General features: G+C 60.4%; 1 protein-coding gene across 6 annotated transcripts in view; it reads right to left on the bottom strand.

Annotated features, from left to right (window-relative positions):
• Positions 1-2,839: 2,839 nt before the first annotated feature.
• The window catches only part of ARNT2 (aryl hydrocarbon receptor nuclear translocator 2), a 142,634-nt gene continuing 130,462 nt past the window's right edge, over positions 2,840-15,011 (bottom strand). For 4 of the 6 annotated variants that reach the window (XM_032341922.1, XM_032341921.1, XM_032341924.1 and 1 more), the window contains exons 18-19: positions 8,220-8,356; positions 2,840-6,742 (exon numbers count right to left, since the gene is read on the bottom strand). In XM_032341922.1, the coding sequence (XP_032197813.1) occupies positions 6,644-6,742; positions 8,220-8,356 (236 nt within the window). In that variant the 3' untranslated portion in view covers positions 2,840-6,643. Of the gene's footprint in view, positions 6,743-8,189; positions 8,357-15,011 lie in introns of all 6 variants that reach the window. The other 2 variants (XM_032341925.1, XM_032341926.1) reach the window with 1 other exon arrangement.

Below are 15,011 nucleotides of genomic sequence, written 5' to 3'. Positions count from 1 at the left end.
CCCTGACCTGCTGGGATGTCTCCTAACTCGCCAGAGCGTCCTGCCTGCGTCCCACCAGCAGGGCTCCCTGCTACCCCACATCCTCAGTAACAACTGTTTATCAGAGCTGGGTGGGTCCCAGCACGTGGTTATCTTGTTTCAGTTTTGCATTTCCCTGATTTCTAGGGAGGTCCGGGCCCTCCTGATGTGTCTGCTGCCCTGTGAGTTTTATGAATGGACGGCTGAGACCCTGTGGCCGGGTGTCTGTCGGGTTGTATTTTTCTCATCGGTTTTAATGAACCCTTCACATACGCAGAGTACTTTGTCCCGATGCTACTCGGTTGCGCACAGACAATATAAATCACAAACACTTGCTACCCGTCCACACCGGTTGTCTTTTCATATATTTTTAAGCTGGGCATTATTTCAGTGTTTTTGTGGTCTCCTGGTGTGAGAAATCCCGGATTTGGTTCCATAGATATAGTTTCCTAGTTTTGTTTTGTTTTCCCTAAATGTTCTCATGTACCACTTTCCAACGTTCAGGTATTCTCACCTTGGTGGAGTGTCCTTTCTGCATCCTGCATTTTGCATCTTGGGTGAGATACGGATCAAATGTTTTGTTTCTGCCATTTCCTTGTCACCACTGACGGTAGCCTGGTCCCCGTGACCTGCGGTGTGGGCTCTCCTCTCCTCTCCCAAAGGACGATCTGACTTCAGACTGTGTGTGTCCTCCTGCTTTCTTCGCCATGTTCCCCTGATCTAGGGTTCCAGACCCACGCAAAAACCACACTTTCCATCCCAAGGCTTCTGGGGTCTAGAAGGCTAAATGCTCCATTTTCCGCCTTTTCTTCCTCTTCCTCCTTTTCTTCTTTAAGTATCTCATTCAATTAAGTGTATTGGCTATTGTTTTTATTTCCATAGGAAATTTGGGATTATCTTATCAAAGGGCACAATAAACCTCCCCCGTGATTATTTTTATATCAAGTTAATTTGGGTAGAATTTAAACATATTAGAACTTAAAGGGCCCCTCTTCAGGGAACAGTTTGATGATTCACATCATTTGTATACACCTCTGTGTCCGCCCATCAAATCTAGAACTTCCCCAGTCCCTCCAGCCCCAGAACCACGGACATGCTTCCCGTCCTGCTGATGTGCTGGTTCTTTCCTGCAGTGTCGTCTCTGTGCAATCAGGGCGTACCTTTGTGCCTGGACGCTTCTGCTCTGTGTGATGTTTTTGAACTCTATCTTACTGTCGCTTACGTCCACACTCTGTTCCCGTCATTGCTGAGTAGTGTTCGTTGTGCGGATCTACCCCGATTTCCCCACTCACCTTCTGAAGGACATTTTAGGGGGTTTCTGGTTCTCGGTGCTTACAGATACAGCTGCAATGAGCAGTCCCATTGCGGTCTTGGTGGGGAAACACGTTCCCATTTCCGCTGCGAAAATAAACACCGAGATGTGGAAAGACTAGGTCATAGGGTACATGTGTGCTTAACTTTATAAGAAGCTGCCTCGCTGCTGTGCAAAGGGACTGCGGCACCAGCACGTACATGGGGATGTCTAGGCACTCCATAGGCTGGACGAGATCTGCTGCCATCAGTCTGTTTAAATGTTAAAACATTCTAAAGGCTCGTGGAATTAGAATGTGCATTTCCCTGACAACGAATGACCCCAGCCATGTTTTCCTGAGTTTATTTCCCACTTCATATCTTCTTTCACGAAGTATGTCTAAATCTTTTGCCTGTTTTTTTTTTTTAAAATATTTATTTATTTATTTGACAGAGAGAGATCACAAGTAGGCAGAGAGGCAGGCAGAGAGGGGAAGCAGGCTCCCCACTGAGCAGAGAGCCCGATGCGAGGCTCGATCCCAGGACCCTGGGATCAAGACCTGAGCCAAAGGCAGAGGCTTTAACCCACCGAGCCACCCAGGAGCCCCTCTTTTGTCTGTTTTGTACTGACTTGTTTATTGAGTTGTAAGCATTCTTTACGTATTTTGGATACAAGTCCTTTGCCAGATACATGGCTCACAAACACTTCTTCCCAGTCAATGGGGGATTTTTCCATCCAGCTTACCGTGTCTTTAAAGAGCAAAGGTTTGAATTTTTTTACGAAGTCCAATTTATAATTTTATTCTTCTACAGATCATGCTTTGGGTGGCTTATCTAAGAAATCTAAGCCTAACTCAAGGTCACAGAATTTTCTCCCATGTATGCGTTAAATACATGCAGTTTATTTTATATCAATCATAGCTCAACAAAGCTGTAAAAAAAAATAGGACTGGTAGACTTTAGTGGGAAAGCGTTTAAATGATTTCACTCTGGCATTTTGCTAGACCCCAAATAGTCATCTCTCCACAGAGAAAGGTTAGAATTTGTAAGTATTTCCTAGAGGCATGAGCATATTAAAATACTAACGTATGGAGAATTTTTAAAAAATTTTTAAAAAATAAGTGTTTGGAGAAGACAGCAGATACAGGGTTTGGAGTGAGGGCTGAGATCAAATCCTGGTCCTGCCACTCCCTTCCTGTCTGTTCTCAGGTGGTCCCTGCACTTCTCGAGTCTGGGTTCATCATGTAGGAACTGGGATGGACAAGCACGTAGCCCAGGTCTCTCACGAGTCACAGAGCAGCACAGAGCCTCCTGGAGAGCTGTGCCTGTCGCTAAGGGCAAGCACCTTTCTCTCCTATGTAGCCAGACCCCCAAAAGGGCCCCTCGTTAGCGCCCAGGGACTCTCTGCTCCTGGCCGGCAGTGAGAGACAGAGCAGAGCCCTCAGCAGGAGCGAGAGGCGTGAAGCCAGACGCACCCCCAAGTCCAGGAGACGTCTCCCCAGACCACTCAGTCACGACGCTGGCCGCACGGTTCACTGTTCAGAGCCAAGTCATCTTTATTGTGATGAAATCTGAAAAGGCAGTTACATTAGTTACACATATACACAACCAACTCAATAACCGTTAGTCTGAGAGAACATTCCAGAAATACACAGGAGGATGTATCCACAGCACAGCTCACAGCCATACGAAGAAAGGCTACAAGGGAGATGACGGCGTGCTTACAGAGTCCACGAAGCCCGTCCTCGCCGAAGAACAAGGCTGTCCCGGGGAGCCAGTCGCCCCACATCTGGCCAGCCTGGCCCCTCCCCAGTGGGTGGCCCCACGCAGGCTTTGGGGGGCTGCTGGACCACAACACCAGCTTTGGCCACCAGATCCAGGCACATCTCTAGGTGAACAGCGGCCTGCAGCCCGGCGGGGTGCCTCTCCAGTTGGGTCGGCCCCGGGCAGCCTAGGGAAAGGTGGAGGGGCCCCTCAGCACACCCCGCGAGGAGCTGGTGGGGGGAGGGGGAAGGGACCCCCGGCAAGGAACGACCCAACTCAGGGTTTCTGGTACAGCCAAGCCCACTTGTGCCCTGACTCGTGACGCACCAGCACTTTGGTCGGTCTGGCTCCATGACAGGCCATACTGGCAGGGAGCCCATGGGCCGGACAGAGCTCGGCGGCTCCCAGGGGCGGGCATACGAGGCCGATATCATGGCTCAGTTCCCCGGGGTTGTCCCGTCCCTTGGCGAAGGCTAGCGGACATGGATGGGAGGTCCCGGTCACATGTGGCTAATCTGGGGGAGACACGGTCTCTTCACTGGCCAAGAGGTCCGAGCCCCCAAAGGAAGTTCCCTCAACTCTCAGCACCTCCCACTCTGTAACGGGCGCGTGAAACAGCTTAGGGGGTGCGTTGCATGTCTCGGGACGCCGAGGAGAACGCGGCTGCTTGTGATGGCGCTGTCACTCCCTGAAACCGCAGCTAAAGACAAAACTCGTGGGAGGGACATCTAGGTAGAATGTTCTAGAACCTTCTTGCCCATGGCCACCACCACTAGCCAAGTCTTGGGTGAGCCTCAAAATGGCTGCTTCCTGTCCTCGCCCAGGGCCCAGGCCGCCGCAGCCCCAGCCTGTTCTGTGGGAGGCCCACCCTCCGGGCTCAAGGAGAGCAGGCAGGAGTGAGAGAGGCAGACCTGGCCCAGCTGGGCTGCGTCTCTGGCGGGACAGGAGTCTGGGCTGGGCCTGGCTGGAGGACGTGCCAACAGCTGGGTCCACGCACGGTCCCCTCTTGGCTGCCCTGGCCTGGCACGGGGCTCTCTCCTCCAAAGGGATGAGACCCCCAGCAGCTTGAACTCTTCTTCTGGTTTGTCACAAGATTCCTCGAGGTGACATCTCTTGGGTCAGAGATCTTCCCAGTCCTGTTCTCGTACTGGCCATGGGATGGCTTCCAGAAATCACAAGCAAGGAGTGGGGTGGGGAGTGGAGAGGACAGAGCGCTCACACCAGCCGGTCGGACTGCCATCGGCTTCCCTGGGGGCGCTCCTGGGACGGGGCTGGGAGGCCAGGAGCCCAGGCCGCCCAGTCACGACATTCTCCATCATGCCCGGCCTACGGTCACCGGCGGTCCCCACCTTCCAAGACGGAGCCTTCAGGGACAGACAGAAGTGGTCGCAGGGCAGTTGGGGACCAGCCTCTCCCGGCCCTCCCACACCCCCCTGGTGTCCAGCACAGCCCCGGGTCACAGCGTCAGGCTGAGGGGCACCTCTCAGGAAACCCCCAGTTCTCTCCGGGAAACGAAAAAACAAACACGAAAGCCCAAAACTTCCAAACTCACAGGTGAAAGGCCACAGAAAGTCTGTTTCCGTTTCATGGAGAAACCATGAATCAGATCACTCTTTGATCTGAAAGTGATTTCTGTACCTTTCTTGGAAATGATCGTGCCCCTCCTTGGGGTTGGCTCAGGCTGCGGGGGCGGAGGGGACCCCAAGGGCGGGGCCCACACGGGGGAATCCCTCTCTGGCTCTGGCACTGTTGCGGTGCATGGGGTTGGCTCCACCCAAGTCCTGGGGGGAAAAGGACCTTGAACCCAGGACTAAGAGCCGCTCTGGGAACGGTTCAGCCCGCATGGACTCTGTCTTGGAGCCGGGAGCACCCACAGCTGACTCCTGGCCACCGCTGACCACCGCACTATGCTGGACTTCTGCCGGTGGAGCCCCCAGCGAGACAGGGCACAGCGGTCCCCTCTGGATTCCCATGGGGCTGGCGCTTAACGCACAGCAAAGCAGAGGCTCGTGCAACCCCCCACCCCGCTCCTTCCTGCAGGCTGGGCTCACTCTGCTCTCAGGCAGCTCAGAAGCCCCCGCACTCCGCGGGGTCTTCCGAAATCCCGGGGTGGGGTATTTCTGAGCCAGTGCCTGAGAAGGTCTGCCTGGAGGCCCTGGGAGGGATTCAGGGACTTCCTGGGAGGAGGACACCTCCACCTGCCCGGGGCGAGCGTGGCTTCCGTCCCACACGGGAGTCCGCTAGCCCACAGAGGAGGAGGGCAAAGAGACGCGCGGCTGTCAGGAAAGTCAGAAGCAAGAGGCTGGGAGCCCGCCTCAGTGCATGGCGCACGGGAACGCGAGGTCACTGAGACAGGGAAACACAGCAAGCCAGCGACCATGGGCTCAGCCGGGCAGAAGCTTCTAGAGTCACTCTTCCTCCCGTCGTGAGACCCCCTGGACAATGCAAGGCCCCGGGGAGCATGTACCAGAATCACACCGCGAAGCCCGGCTTTGTGCCTCACAGACCCTCACTCGGCCCCCACGAGGCGCCACTGTCTCCAGCGGCCTGGCGGGAGGTGTTTCTAAGAGCCTGTCTCTGCACAAGGGTCCGCGCCTGCCCCTGTCCAGGGTCACCGAGAGTGCTGTGGCTGCCACGGCGGGTGCTGGGGGAGGAGGCACAGAAGGACGGGGAGGCTTGGACATCCTGCTTTCCCTCGGGCTCTGTGACCTCAAGGTGGGCCCTCGCAGGCGTGGGCTGGGAGCCGGGTGGGGGACACCCACGGTAAGCGGAAGGGCCCGCACTCCTTCGGGGGCCTCCTGGAAGAGGAGGTGGCCGCATCCTCTCCGAGGGGCGCCTGGACGCGGGAGGGGACCCATTAAAACAAGCTCGTTCCCAGCCAGGGCTTGGGGGACACTGAAATGCCAGCCTGCTCTGCCCGGCCCGACAGCCCTGGATCCTGGCGGCTTACTCTGGTCACACGACACACACGGGGCACGGCACACACACTGGGACAGGGATTCACGTCACACTGCACAGAGCACACACACCCCACAGCACGAGGGATGGACGGACAGAGGCACACACAGACTTGGCTGAGCCGGGGACAGGGTGTGGGGGCCTCCTCTGGGTCCTAGCTCGGATGACAAAGGCCACGCATCCTGCTCACCCCCCTTCCAGCACCCGAGCCCCACCTGTCCACAGACATCGAAGGCAAGAAGAAACCCGTGTCCCAGGCAGGCCTGGGCACTCGGGACTGTGACTGGACGTCTTCCAGGTGAACACGGTCGACTACGACATTATTCACAACCAGACCTCGAGGGCCCAGCGGACTCACCTCCCAAACATACACAGAGAAAGTACAATAAATACAACCCCCCCCCCCCATGTCTACCAGGGCTCCCGGCGGGTGGCTGGGCACCCCTGGCCGCGGCCTGAGCGGTGCTGTGCCGGGGTTGGTGGGGGGGTGAGATGCCTTCTGCTGGGGGGTCCCGCGGCGGGGCAAGCAGGGTGTGGGGGGGCCCCGCCAACATGGGGGGCGCCGGCATCACACGCAGGGCTCTGCCCAGCGCCGGCCGCACTCTGCCTGCTGCTACTCAGAAAACGGCGGGAACATGCCCAGGTCCGCGAAGTCTTCGATGTTATAGTTGCCGGTCCCCTGGGTCGGATCTCCGGGCATGGGCAGCATGTCCTGCGGGAGGGCGGAGAAGAAAGCCGCGGGGTCAGCTCATCGTCCCGGGCACTCGCACGCCCCAGGAGCCCAGCCTGCCACTCGCCCTCGTGCTCATCCATCCCCCTGCCCAGGGGGCGGCCCCGCGATGGGCTCCGGGTGTCTGGGGGACACTCGGGGTCCTCAAATGCCCAGAGACGGGAAGCTGCTTGCCCCTGGGACTGGTGTCTCAGCAGCTCAACACAACCTCAGGACATAACCCGTGTCCGTGTGAGGCTGAGCCAGGACACCGGGTGGACAGGGACCCCGCCGGGTGGTGAATCTGGCCGGGCACTCAGCAAGGGACCCATGGCCGATGCTCAAAATGCAACATAAACTCCGGGTCAGGCTCGTGCGTATTGTGAGGGCACAGCCATATGCCTGTGTGGTCGGGCTTCACTTCCACCAAGCCCCTCAGGTTCTGTGGGCCTCAGACTGCCCACCTAGAGAACAGCACAATTTCAATCCCATCTGGCAAATTTCTCAAAGTGTGTTCTGTCAGATTCCGGCCCATGAGATACTCTTGGAGAAAAGAATTCAGTGGACGAGGGAGTTTGGGAAATGGCACACTCTGCCTACCTCCTAAAAATCCTCAGTGCTTATGAGTATAATAAAGGCTCTGATAAGGACCGCAGGCAAGAACCTGAATAATTTGCTCAGTCAGTGTTTCTCGAACTTATCTGACCAAGAATTCTTTTCAGCCTCGTGAGTATGAACAACCCGGTTGGGGAATTCTGCCTTACACGTGGCTGTGAGGCATAAGGACGGAGGAGGGAGGTCAGAACGCTGCCCCTCTGGAGATCGAGAGGGACCTCTGGGTTCTAGACCTTTGCCTGCGAAGAAGTTGCTTGGCTGGGTGGGACAGGTGCTAGGGACAAGGAGAGTGGACCCTCCCTTGGGAAGGTGGGGTTACCAACTGGGGGGCCTCCAATCCCTCCCTCCATGGGCTTCCTGCCCATCCCTGCTTTGCTGGGCAGACCTGGAGCTCTGGGCGTGACGGTGACGGGGATTGTGGTGCCTCGGCTCTAGGGGAGGAGCTCCTCATGCAGGCCAGTGGGACAGGCCAAGCCCGTGGCTCAGGGGTCATTGACAGGCTCAGGCCTCCATCAGGAACCTTCCTCCAGGGGAAACTTCTGACTGAAGGTGGGGCCAGGGAAACCCCGTGGGGCCCAAGCACTGCTCTGAGGGGCTGTCACAGGGTCCCCTCCAGCTGCACAGCTAGGTCAGGGCTGCCATCACGAGGGATGGCCAGGAGGGTCTCCAACAATGACTGCTGTGAAGGGCCCAGGTGTCCTCCAGCAGGGAGGACAGATGAGGCCTCAGCTCCCGGCCCCTCCCCCCAGGCTGGGCCCGGACCCGGACCCCTAAGGACCAGTAGGGGCCGTAGCAGAGAGCGAGGGGAAAGGAAGCAGAGAGAAGGCGCCGGTACCTACGAGAAGGCTGTGCTGGCTGGATTTACCTGGAACACTTCGGTCTGGCCGGGCTGCTGGTGCGGGTGCTGATCGCCGCTCTGCTGGCCGTGGTGCTGGCTTTGCCACTGCGACCAGACTTCCGACGGCCGCCCTTGGAACTGCCCGCTACTCTGTCCACTCTCAGCTGAAAGACCCGACGTACAAGACACCGCCTTTAACAGCTGTGTCGCGGCCCCGCGAGACCGAGAGCCACGGCAGCCCAGCGTGCCCCACGCTTGTGAACGGCGTGCTCCGTCGGGCGGGCGGGACAGCGTGTGCACGGTCCTCCGCATGCTCGCAGGAGCCGGCGGGTTACAGGTCCCCTTTGCACCACACGGCTGGGGGGTGAGACCGAAGCAGGAGCTCCTGTCAAGGGGTGCAGGGACGCGGTGGGCGGGGCTCTCCCAGGGCGCCCCTGCCGGGGGCGGGGGGCTCAAAGCCTTGGAGCCCTGGTGCCCTGGGTGGGCTCGCACGGAGCTTGGGCGGGGGCGTGTCTGGGGGGGCCCTGAGCGTGGGCAGAGACAAGCCCTCCACGCAGTACCCCAGCAGGCCCCGGGAGGGAAGGCCTCTCTGCCCCTGCAGACCCCCTGTCCAGGCTGCTCTCTGCAGGAGCCTGACTCGGCCGGAGGAGGAGGTCACCTCAGTGTGCCCTGAGCTCCACTACCCTCACAGGTTTCGGGTAACTTGCTGAGGCCACACGTGGCATTCCACGAGGTCCTTCCACAGGTGCCCAGAGCCACGGCCTTTCCTCTTGCCTCCGAGAGTTTCTTAGTCCCAGATGGCTTGAGGCCAAAGGCACTGGGGCTCAGACACGAAGCGCTTCCTAGTAGGAATGAGCACGGTAACGTGTAAGGACGGTGGCCTGGCCTCTTACACCTCACAGGGAACACACAACGGGGGAACCCAGTAGGAAGCAGGGGCACAAACCTGTCTAAACTGTTTTAAAGTTTCAGCCTAAGAGGATGAGCTATCCGGAGGCTCCGCCATAAAAGCTCAGGAACGTCTCTGCTTTTCCCAACAGCTCTGGTGCTCCCTGCAGGCCACCCTCCTCCCTGAGGACGGACGCTGGGCTCCCGGAGCTGAGGCCACTACGTGTTCAGGGAGAGCCCCAGCCTCCCCCTCTGTCCCTGTCTCTCTCTGTCTTCCACACACATATCTGACACACGACCCGAGACACGAAAGTGACAACAAAACACCTATGTTCTCCCTAAGACCTCCCGACGGGTGCGTCCCGACCTCCGCATGTAACAGCTGGGAAGAGGAAGTCATGCCCCCTACAATCAGACAGGGGCGGGACTCCCTGCTTCCGGATCAGGGATTAAAATCGACAGTGCTCACAGGACTCTGCTGTTTAAGAAAAACGCATCTTCTCCTCACGCTCACAGATCCCGAGGCCAGGGGACTTCTCACAAAGCAGCGTGTCCGTGGGCCGGTCTGGGTATCCAAACGTCGAGAACAGTCCACGCAGCAGCGCCGGGGGCAGGGGCGCAGTGAGGAGGCCGCCTGAGGCACAGGCCGGCCCACCTGCTGCCCGGGGAGCGTGGAGGGGCCCAGTCGCCCTCGCAGGAGGCGACGGCAGGGCAGACCAGGGGAGCTGTCATAACGGACCTGGCAGGGTGCGGTGGTGGGGGAATGACCGCTGCTCAGGAGGCCCCGCGCAGCCCCCGCCGGCCACAACAGTCACTCCTCGCTGGGGTCTTGCCCGTCAGGAATTAATTCGCTCCACTTTTCCTTCCAGCTATGGCCACCCCTGAGTCCCCCGGATTCATACGCGGGGGTCCTGGGCTCTGGCCCCAGCCCAGGCTTGGTGCAGGTGTGCACACAGGCGGGAGAGCGGGACGGTGCCTCCGGGGGAGCTCACAGCACGGCGGGGGAAGGGGCACGGCAGCACCACACGGGCGGGAGCCACTGTGACCCGGGAGAGCGGCAAAAGTGCCATCTCTCAGGGGGACACCTAACTTGTCCCGAAAGTAGAAGAGCCCGGTAGGGGGACAGTCAGCAGCTAAGCGGGTGCCGGGCTCAGGTGGCCCCGCCCAGGGACCTGCAGGTGGTTCCGGGGATAAGGGTCCAGTGTGATGGGCTGAGGGCGAGCCACAGCTCGGGTGTCCCACAGTGAGGGTGGCAGGAACCCGGGGTTCCCAGGCACGTAGAGGAGTGGCCTGCACATGCCTGCGCATTCAGGAACCCGGCCGTCCAGGGCCGAGAGGCAAGGAAGGAACTGGTCAGAAGGAAGCCACTGCAGGGATGTCCGCACGGTACACGGTGCCTGAGTCCTGGAGCGCAGGGTGGCGGGAGGAACTGACAGAGCCGGCGGATGGCCAGGAGCCCTGTGGCCCGCGTGTGGTCCGCATCTCCGCTTGTTGGATGTGCGCCGTCTGCTTCTCTAGGTTCCCGTCCTGGGGCCACGGCCAACTCTCTGAGAAGTGCCCGGCATCCCCGTGCCTGAAGCCAGCATCTCCCCTCTCCAGACTGTCCCCGTGGGGAAAGCCCAGCGAAGGACGCTCACGTCCAGCCCATGGCCCTGAACACCGCATCTCTGGGCCCGTCTGCTTCCCTCCGTCCTGGGCCAGCAGCTGTCTCCAGAATCCACAGCTCCCCCTCATCTTCCTAAAACTGCCCCAAACCAGCCCAGCCCGCCAGGGCCCCGAGAGCCTGTGCAGCCCCACTTCTGCTTTGCACCCACCATGCCCCCTGCCACCCCTTCCTAGGTGGCCCACCTGCCCCCAATCACGGACCCCCTTTGCGCCCGGAGGGTTCTGCCCACGTCCAGAGCTCCACTGGATGCGAGCTTCCTGAACCCACTCTCCGCTTGCGTGGCCTTATGTCCTCTCAACCCTTACTTCTGCTCCCATGGACGCTTCCCGGCACTCAGCGGTGCAGAACCGGAGACGGGAACACACGTTCCCATGTCAGTCAGTCTCAGGGACTGCCGGAGACCGGGCAGACGGTGGGGCCGAAGCCTGGAGACCGATGGGCTCGCTTGTACTCAGCACACACGCACGCTTGCAGAATCCATTCTTACACTGCCAGGAAAGGACAGGCTCTTCTTGAATGTTTGCGGTAGAAAAAACAGTTATCGGGATCGCTTCGGGAATGGCATAAAGAGCCGAGAAGGGAGGGACGTGGTACTTCTGGAAACAGGTGTGTGCTGGGCATCGACCTGATCTCACTTCCTCTTCCCTCTGACGCGGAGACGGCCGCATCTCCCACCGCTCCCAGACAAGGAACTGAAGCCTCGGGAAATCTGCCCGTCCACCCGAACTGCCGGAGCCCCCTTGGAACCAAGGTCTCTCTGACACAGGGCTCGCGTGCGTTCACTTGGGACACTGACAGTTTATATCCGACGCCCACCAGGCCCCGGACACGAAGCAGAGAGCCTTGGCCACGGGGGCAACCAAGCCCAGTTCTGCGGGGGCAGCAGACGAGGGTCCGGGTCATCAGGACGGCCCCGAGCGCGGCAAGGGGGTGTACGCTGCGTGGGGGGACAGGGAAGCGGATGTCACAGCTGATGGTCTTCCTCGGGGAAGCCGCCTCCCCGGCCGTGACCAGCGGGCTGCGTTCACGCCGTCAGACGGGAGGGTCCTGGAGAGGCCATTCTTCCGGCCCCTGTTACGGAGTTCGCGTAGCTCTGAGCCGCACGCGTGACCTCCGCACTCACAGAACAGCAGTGACTGCGACACGCAGCGCCGGGTGCTCTCAGCCCAGAACCCGGCCCGTGGAGCCACACTGCCCGACCACAGACCGACGCTGAGCAGGTGAGAAATGTGGCCTGCACCCACCATGCGGCCACAAGCCACTTTCTGGAGAAAACCCCAGGGGTCACTGACATCCTCAGACGCCGTGTTGCTCTGGAAGCTGCGTGTGTACGGCTGCAAACTGTGAGCTGGGCTCCGGCCATTCCGTCTTTGTTCTGCCGGCTTCCTGAGCCCAGTCCGGGCTGCTGCGGCCCCCGCTGAAGGTGGGCACCCCGTCAGCCCCACGGCCCAAGCAGAGCGCGTGCGGCGTTCCCACCGTCAGGGCCAAGTGGGTGGCCTTTCGGACCAGACTTCAGAACCCGGAGAAGTGTGTGGGTTCCTAGGTGGCAGCAGGGAGGGATGGCATCTTCCTCCCGAGACAGTCGTTTGGCGTCTGAGGCCGTCAGGTCACTTGCTGACGGTTTCCGGCGAGCTTCTCCTGAGGATCCCAGAGCTGCAGGAACTGCTGCTCAGAGACCCTCTGCGGCCGGGGCACAGTGGGTCTACCCAGGGTGACCCTGATGTGCAGGGGACACGTCTAGAGACACCTCTCGCGATCATAAGTGCAAGGGGGCGGGTAGGGGGCGGCTGGGGACGCAGCTGAACAGCCACACGAACAAGGTAGCTCCTGAGACAGAGAATTAACGTGGCTCAAAACGTCCACAGCACTGACGCTGGGAGGCCTCGTGGACAGAGTCAGCCAAGAGCATCCAAGTGCCAGCTTGTTCTAGAAATGCCTGTGGGTGGGGCTCCTGCACGTCCCCCCGAGGACACGTTTCCCGTGCTTTCTGCCCGAGACCTCATTCTTCATTGCTAACTGGGAGCGGTGGGACGGTCTCTGATTCCCTAAACTGCTGGTGAGAAGGCACACGGCTGAGTCAGGGCAGGACCTGGAGGTTCGGGGTGTGGTGTCTGCGCACGTTCCAGGTCGCGGGGATGCCCACCCCTCCCCCGCCGCACCTGCCGGCGTCCCTCCTCTCTCATCCCCCTTCCCGCTGCAAACATCTTCAGACTCTAGTGCAACGACACGTTCTCTCCGTCTCCCTCTCCGAAGCAGGCGTGCAGACGGACAGGGCTCCCTCCGGGAGGGCCGGTGACACGACCGACGCATTACTTGAGCCGCATTTCTTGCACTCACACCGTCGTGTTATCTGCTGTGACCCGAGAGGATCTGCACGGACTCGTGCCGGGCATGCGCGGGGTGGGTCAGCTGCCTCTTCCAAAACTGGGACACGCGGAGGGCAGGAAGCGATGGCTTGTCCCTGCCTGCCCAGTCTCTGTGTCTGGAAGCGCGCGGGTGAGGCGGTCACGTCATTTAGACCCTGGGCTAGTCCGAGGAGGAGCGCCTGGTCTGCCCTGGCCCCTTGGGCCACTTTCCCTGCGCAGCCGTGTGCTTGGCCCTGCATTTCCCCAAGACACACGGACGCATCGGCAGGCGGGTGGCGGAGACGGAGATGCTGCCGTTCAGGGACCTCAGGTCTCAGGGCTCGGCACGTGCTGTGGGTTTACCGCCTCTCGGCTCCACGCCCATCCCTCTTCCCGCTGCCTTGTGGGGTAGGAGCTGCAGGCCGGAAACACGTCTCCCCCACCCGCTGGGCGAGGTTAGACTTTGTCCACTGAAGGTGCTGGAGAGACCCACAGGCACACCGAGGAAGGGGCTTCTCTCCTGGTTCAGATGTTTTTCTGTCTGCAGCATGGGGACTGGCGGCATGCGGGAGGCCCAGCGGTGGCTCCTGTAGGCTCCGACTGGGGAGCGACCAGCCGAGGCCCCCAGCCCCTGGCCAGTCCACTTACTGCTGCGAGGCTCTGTCCCCCGCACAGACACACCTTCGGGGAGGTGGAACCTCCAGGCTTGGAGCAGGAAGCTGCCACACAGGTTCACCTGCCTGTCCTCGCCAGGGCGTTCCGGCAACCCCATTAGCTAAGGGTCATTGTAGGAAGTGCTCCGAGCCCTACAACAGGTGTGGCATCTGTGCCCTGTCTGCGCCCCGTCGGCCGCACCCTCCCCACCCAGCTGTTAGGAAGCAGCACCTGTACTTGTCAGCCCCTCAGTGAAGGGTTCTAGTCCTGCTTCCAGACTCTCCCTGTCAAATGAGGTAAGACCCGTGGCAAGCCGAAACTGGAACCAGGACTGGAAACATAAATGTGTCAGTCACACGGCTCGGGGTCCGTCCACAGCCCCGAAATGACGGGAGAGCTTTGGTCTGACTCCTGGAAGTCAGGGGAGTGAAAGGAGCCTACGGCTCACGGAAGGAGCCGGGACGAGGGGGCTGGATGCCTCATTCAAGGAGGGAACCCCATACACCGGCCCCCTCGAGGAGCCCCTGCAGAAGCCCGGGCACGGCCCGTTCCCCCGATGTCAGTCACCCGGGCCCGCACTTGGTGATGGCCGGCTCCCCAGCTCTCCCAGACGCCTGCCCGTGAGACAGGGCCGTCGGGGCTCCGGAATCCGGCCCAGGACAGCTCGCTGAGCTGGGTACCGTGGGGGGTTGGGGGCTGGGCCTGCGCACCCTCCGGACCCGACCAGCAGGCCCCACGGCACCGCCATCTCGCCGTGCCCTTGGAGGGGGCACTTGGGAGTCCCCTGCCCGCAGGAGCGCGGCTGGCGGGTCCGCGGGCTTGTGTTCACCCAGCGAGCGGCTGGCACCATCAGCAGGCGCCTCTGCCTCTCCCCACGCGCCCCTTCTTTACCTCTGTCCTTCCTGCACCTCCCACTGGCTCGGGAGCACGCCCTCGTTCACGAACCACAGGCATACTCTCTTCTCTCCGACCTGACCAGCGCCTGCCCCCACGCCCGCCTCCGCAGACCCCGTTTCCCTGGAGCCCCTTGGAGTCGAGGCTGTTTGTTTTCCACTGGCTGCACGGCCTGTCCTACCCTCTGGGCCCCGCTGCACCACCATCCCCTCCTCCGCTGGGGTCTCCTGCCACTGACCCACAGCTGTCCTTAGGCAGCCCATGCCCACCAAGACTGGCCCCCACCCCAAGTTCCTCCCCTGCTCCCTGACCTCTTCTCCAGGGCCTGGTTTCCAAACACAAGAGACCGCTTCCTCCTGCCCTGCTGGGTCA

This window comes from Mustela erminea, chromosome 5 (assembly GCF_009829155.1).
Source record: "Mustela erminea isolate mMusErm1 chromosome 5, mMusErm1.Pri, whole genome shotgun sequence".
Lineage (NCBI taxonomy): Eukaryota > Metazoa > Chordata > Mammalia > Carnivora > Mustelidae > Mustela > Mustela erminea.
This window is presented reverse-complemented; position numbering and strand designations above follow the sequence as displayed.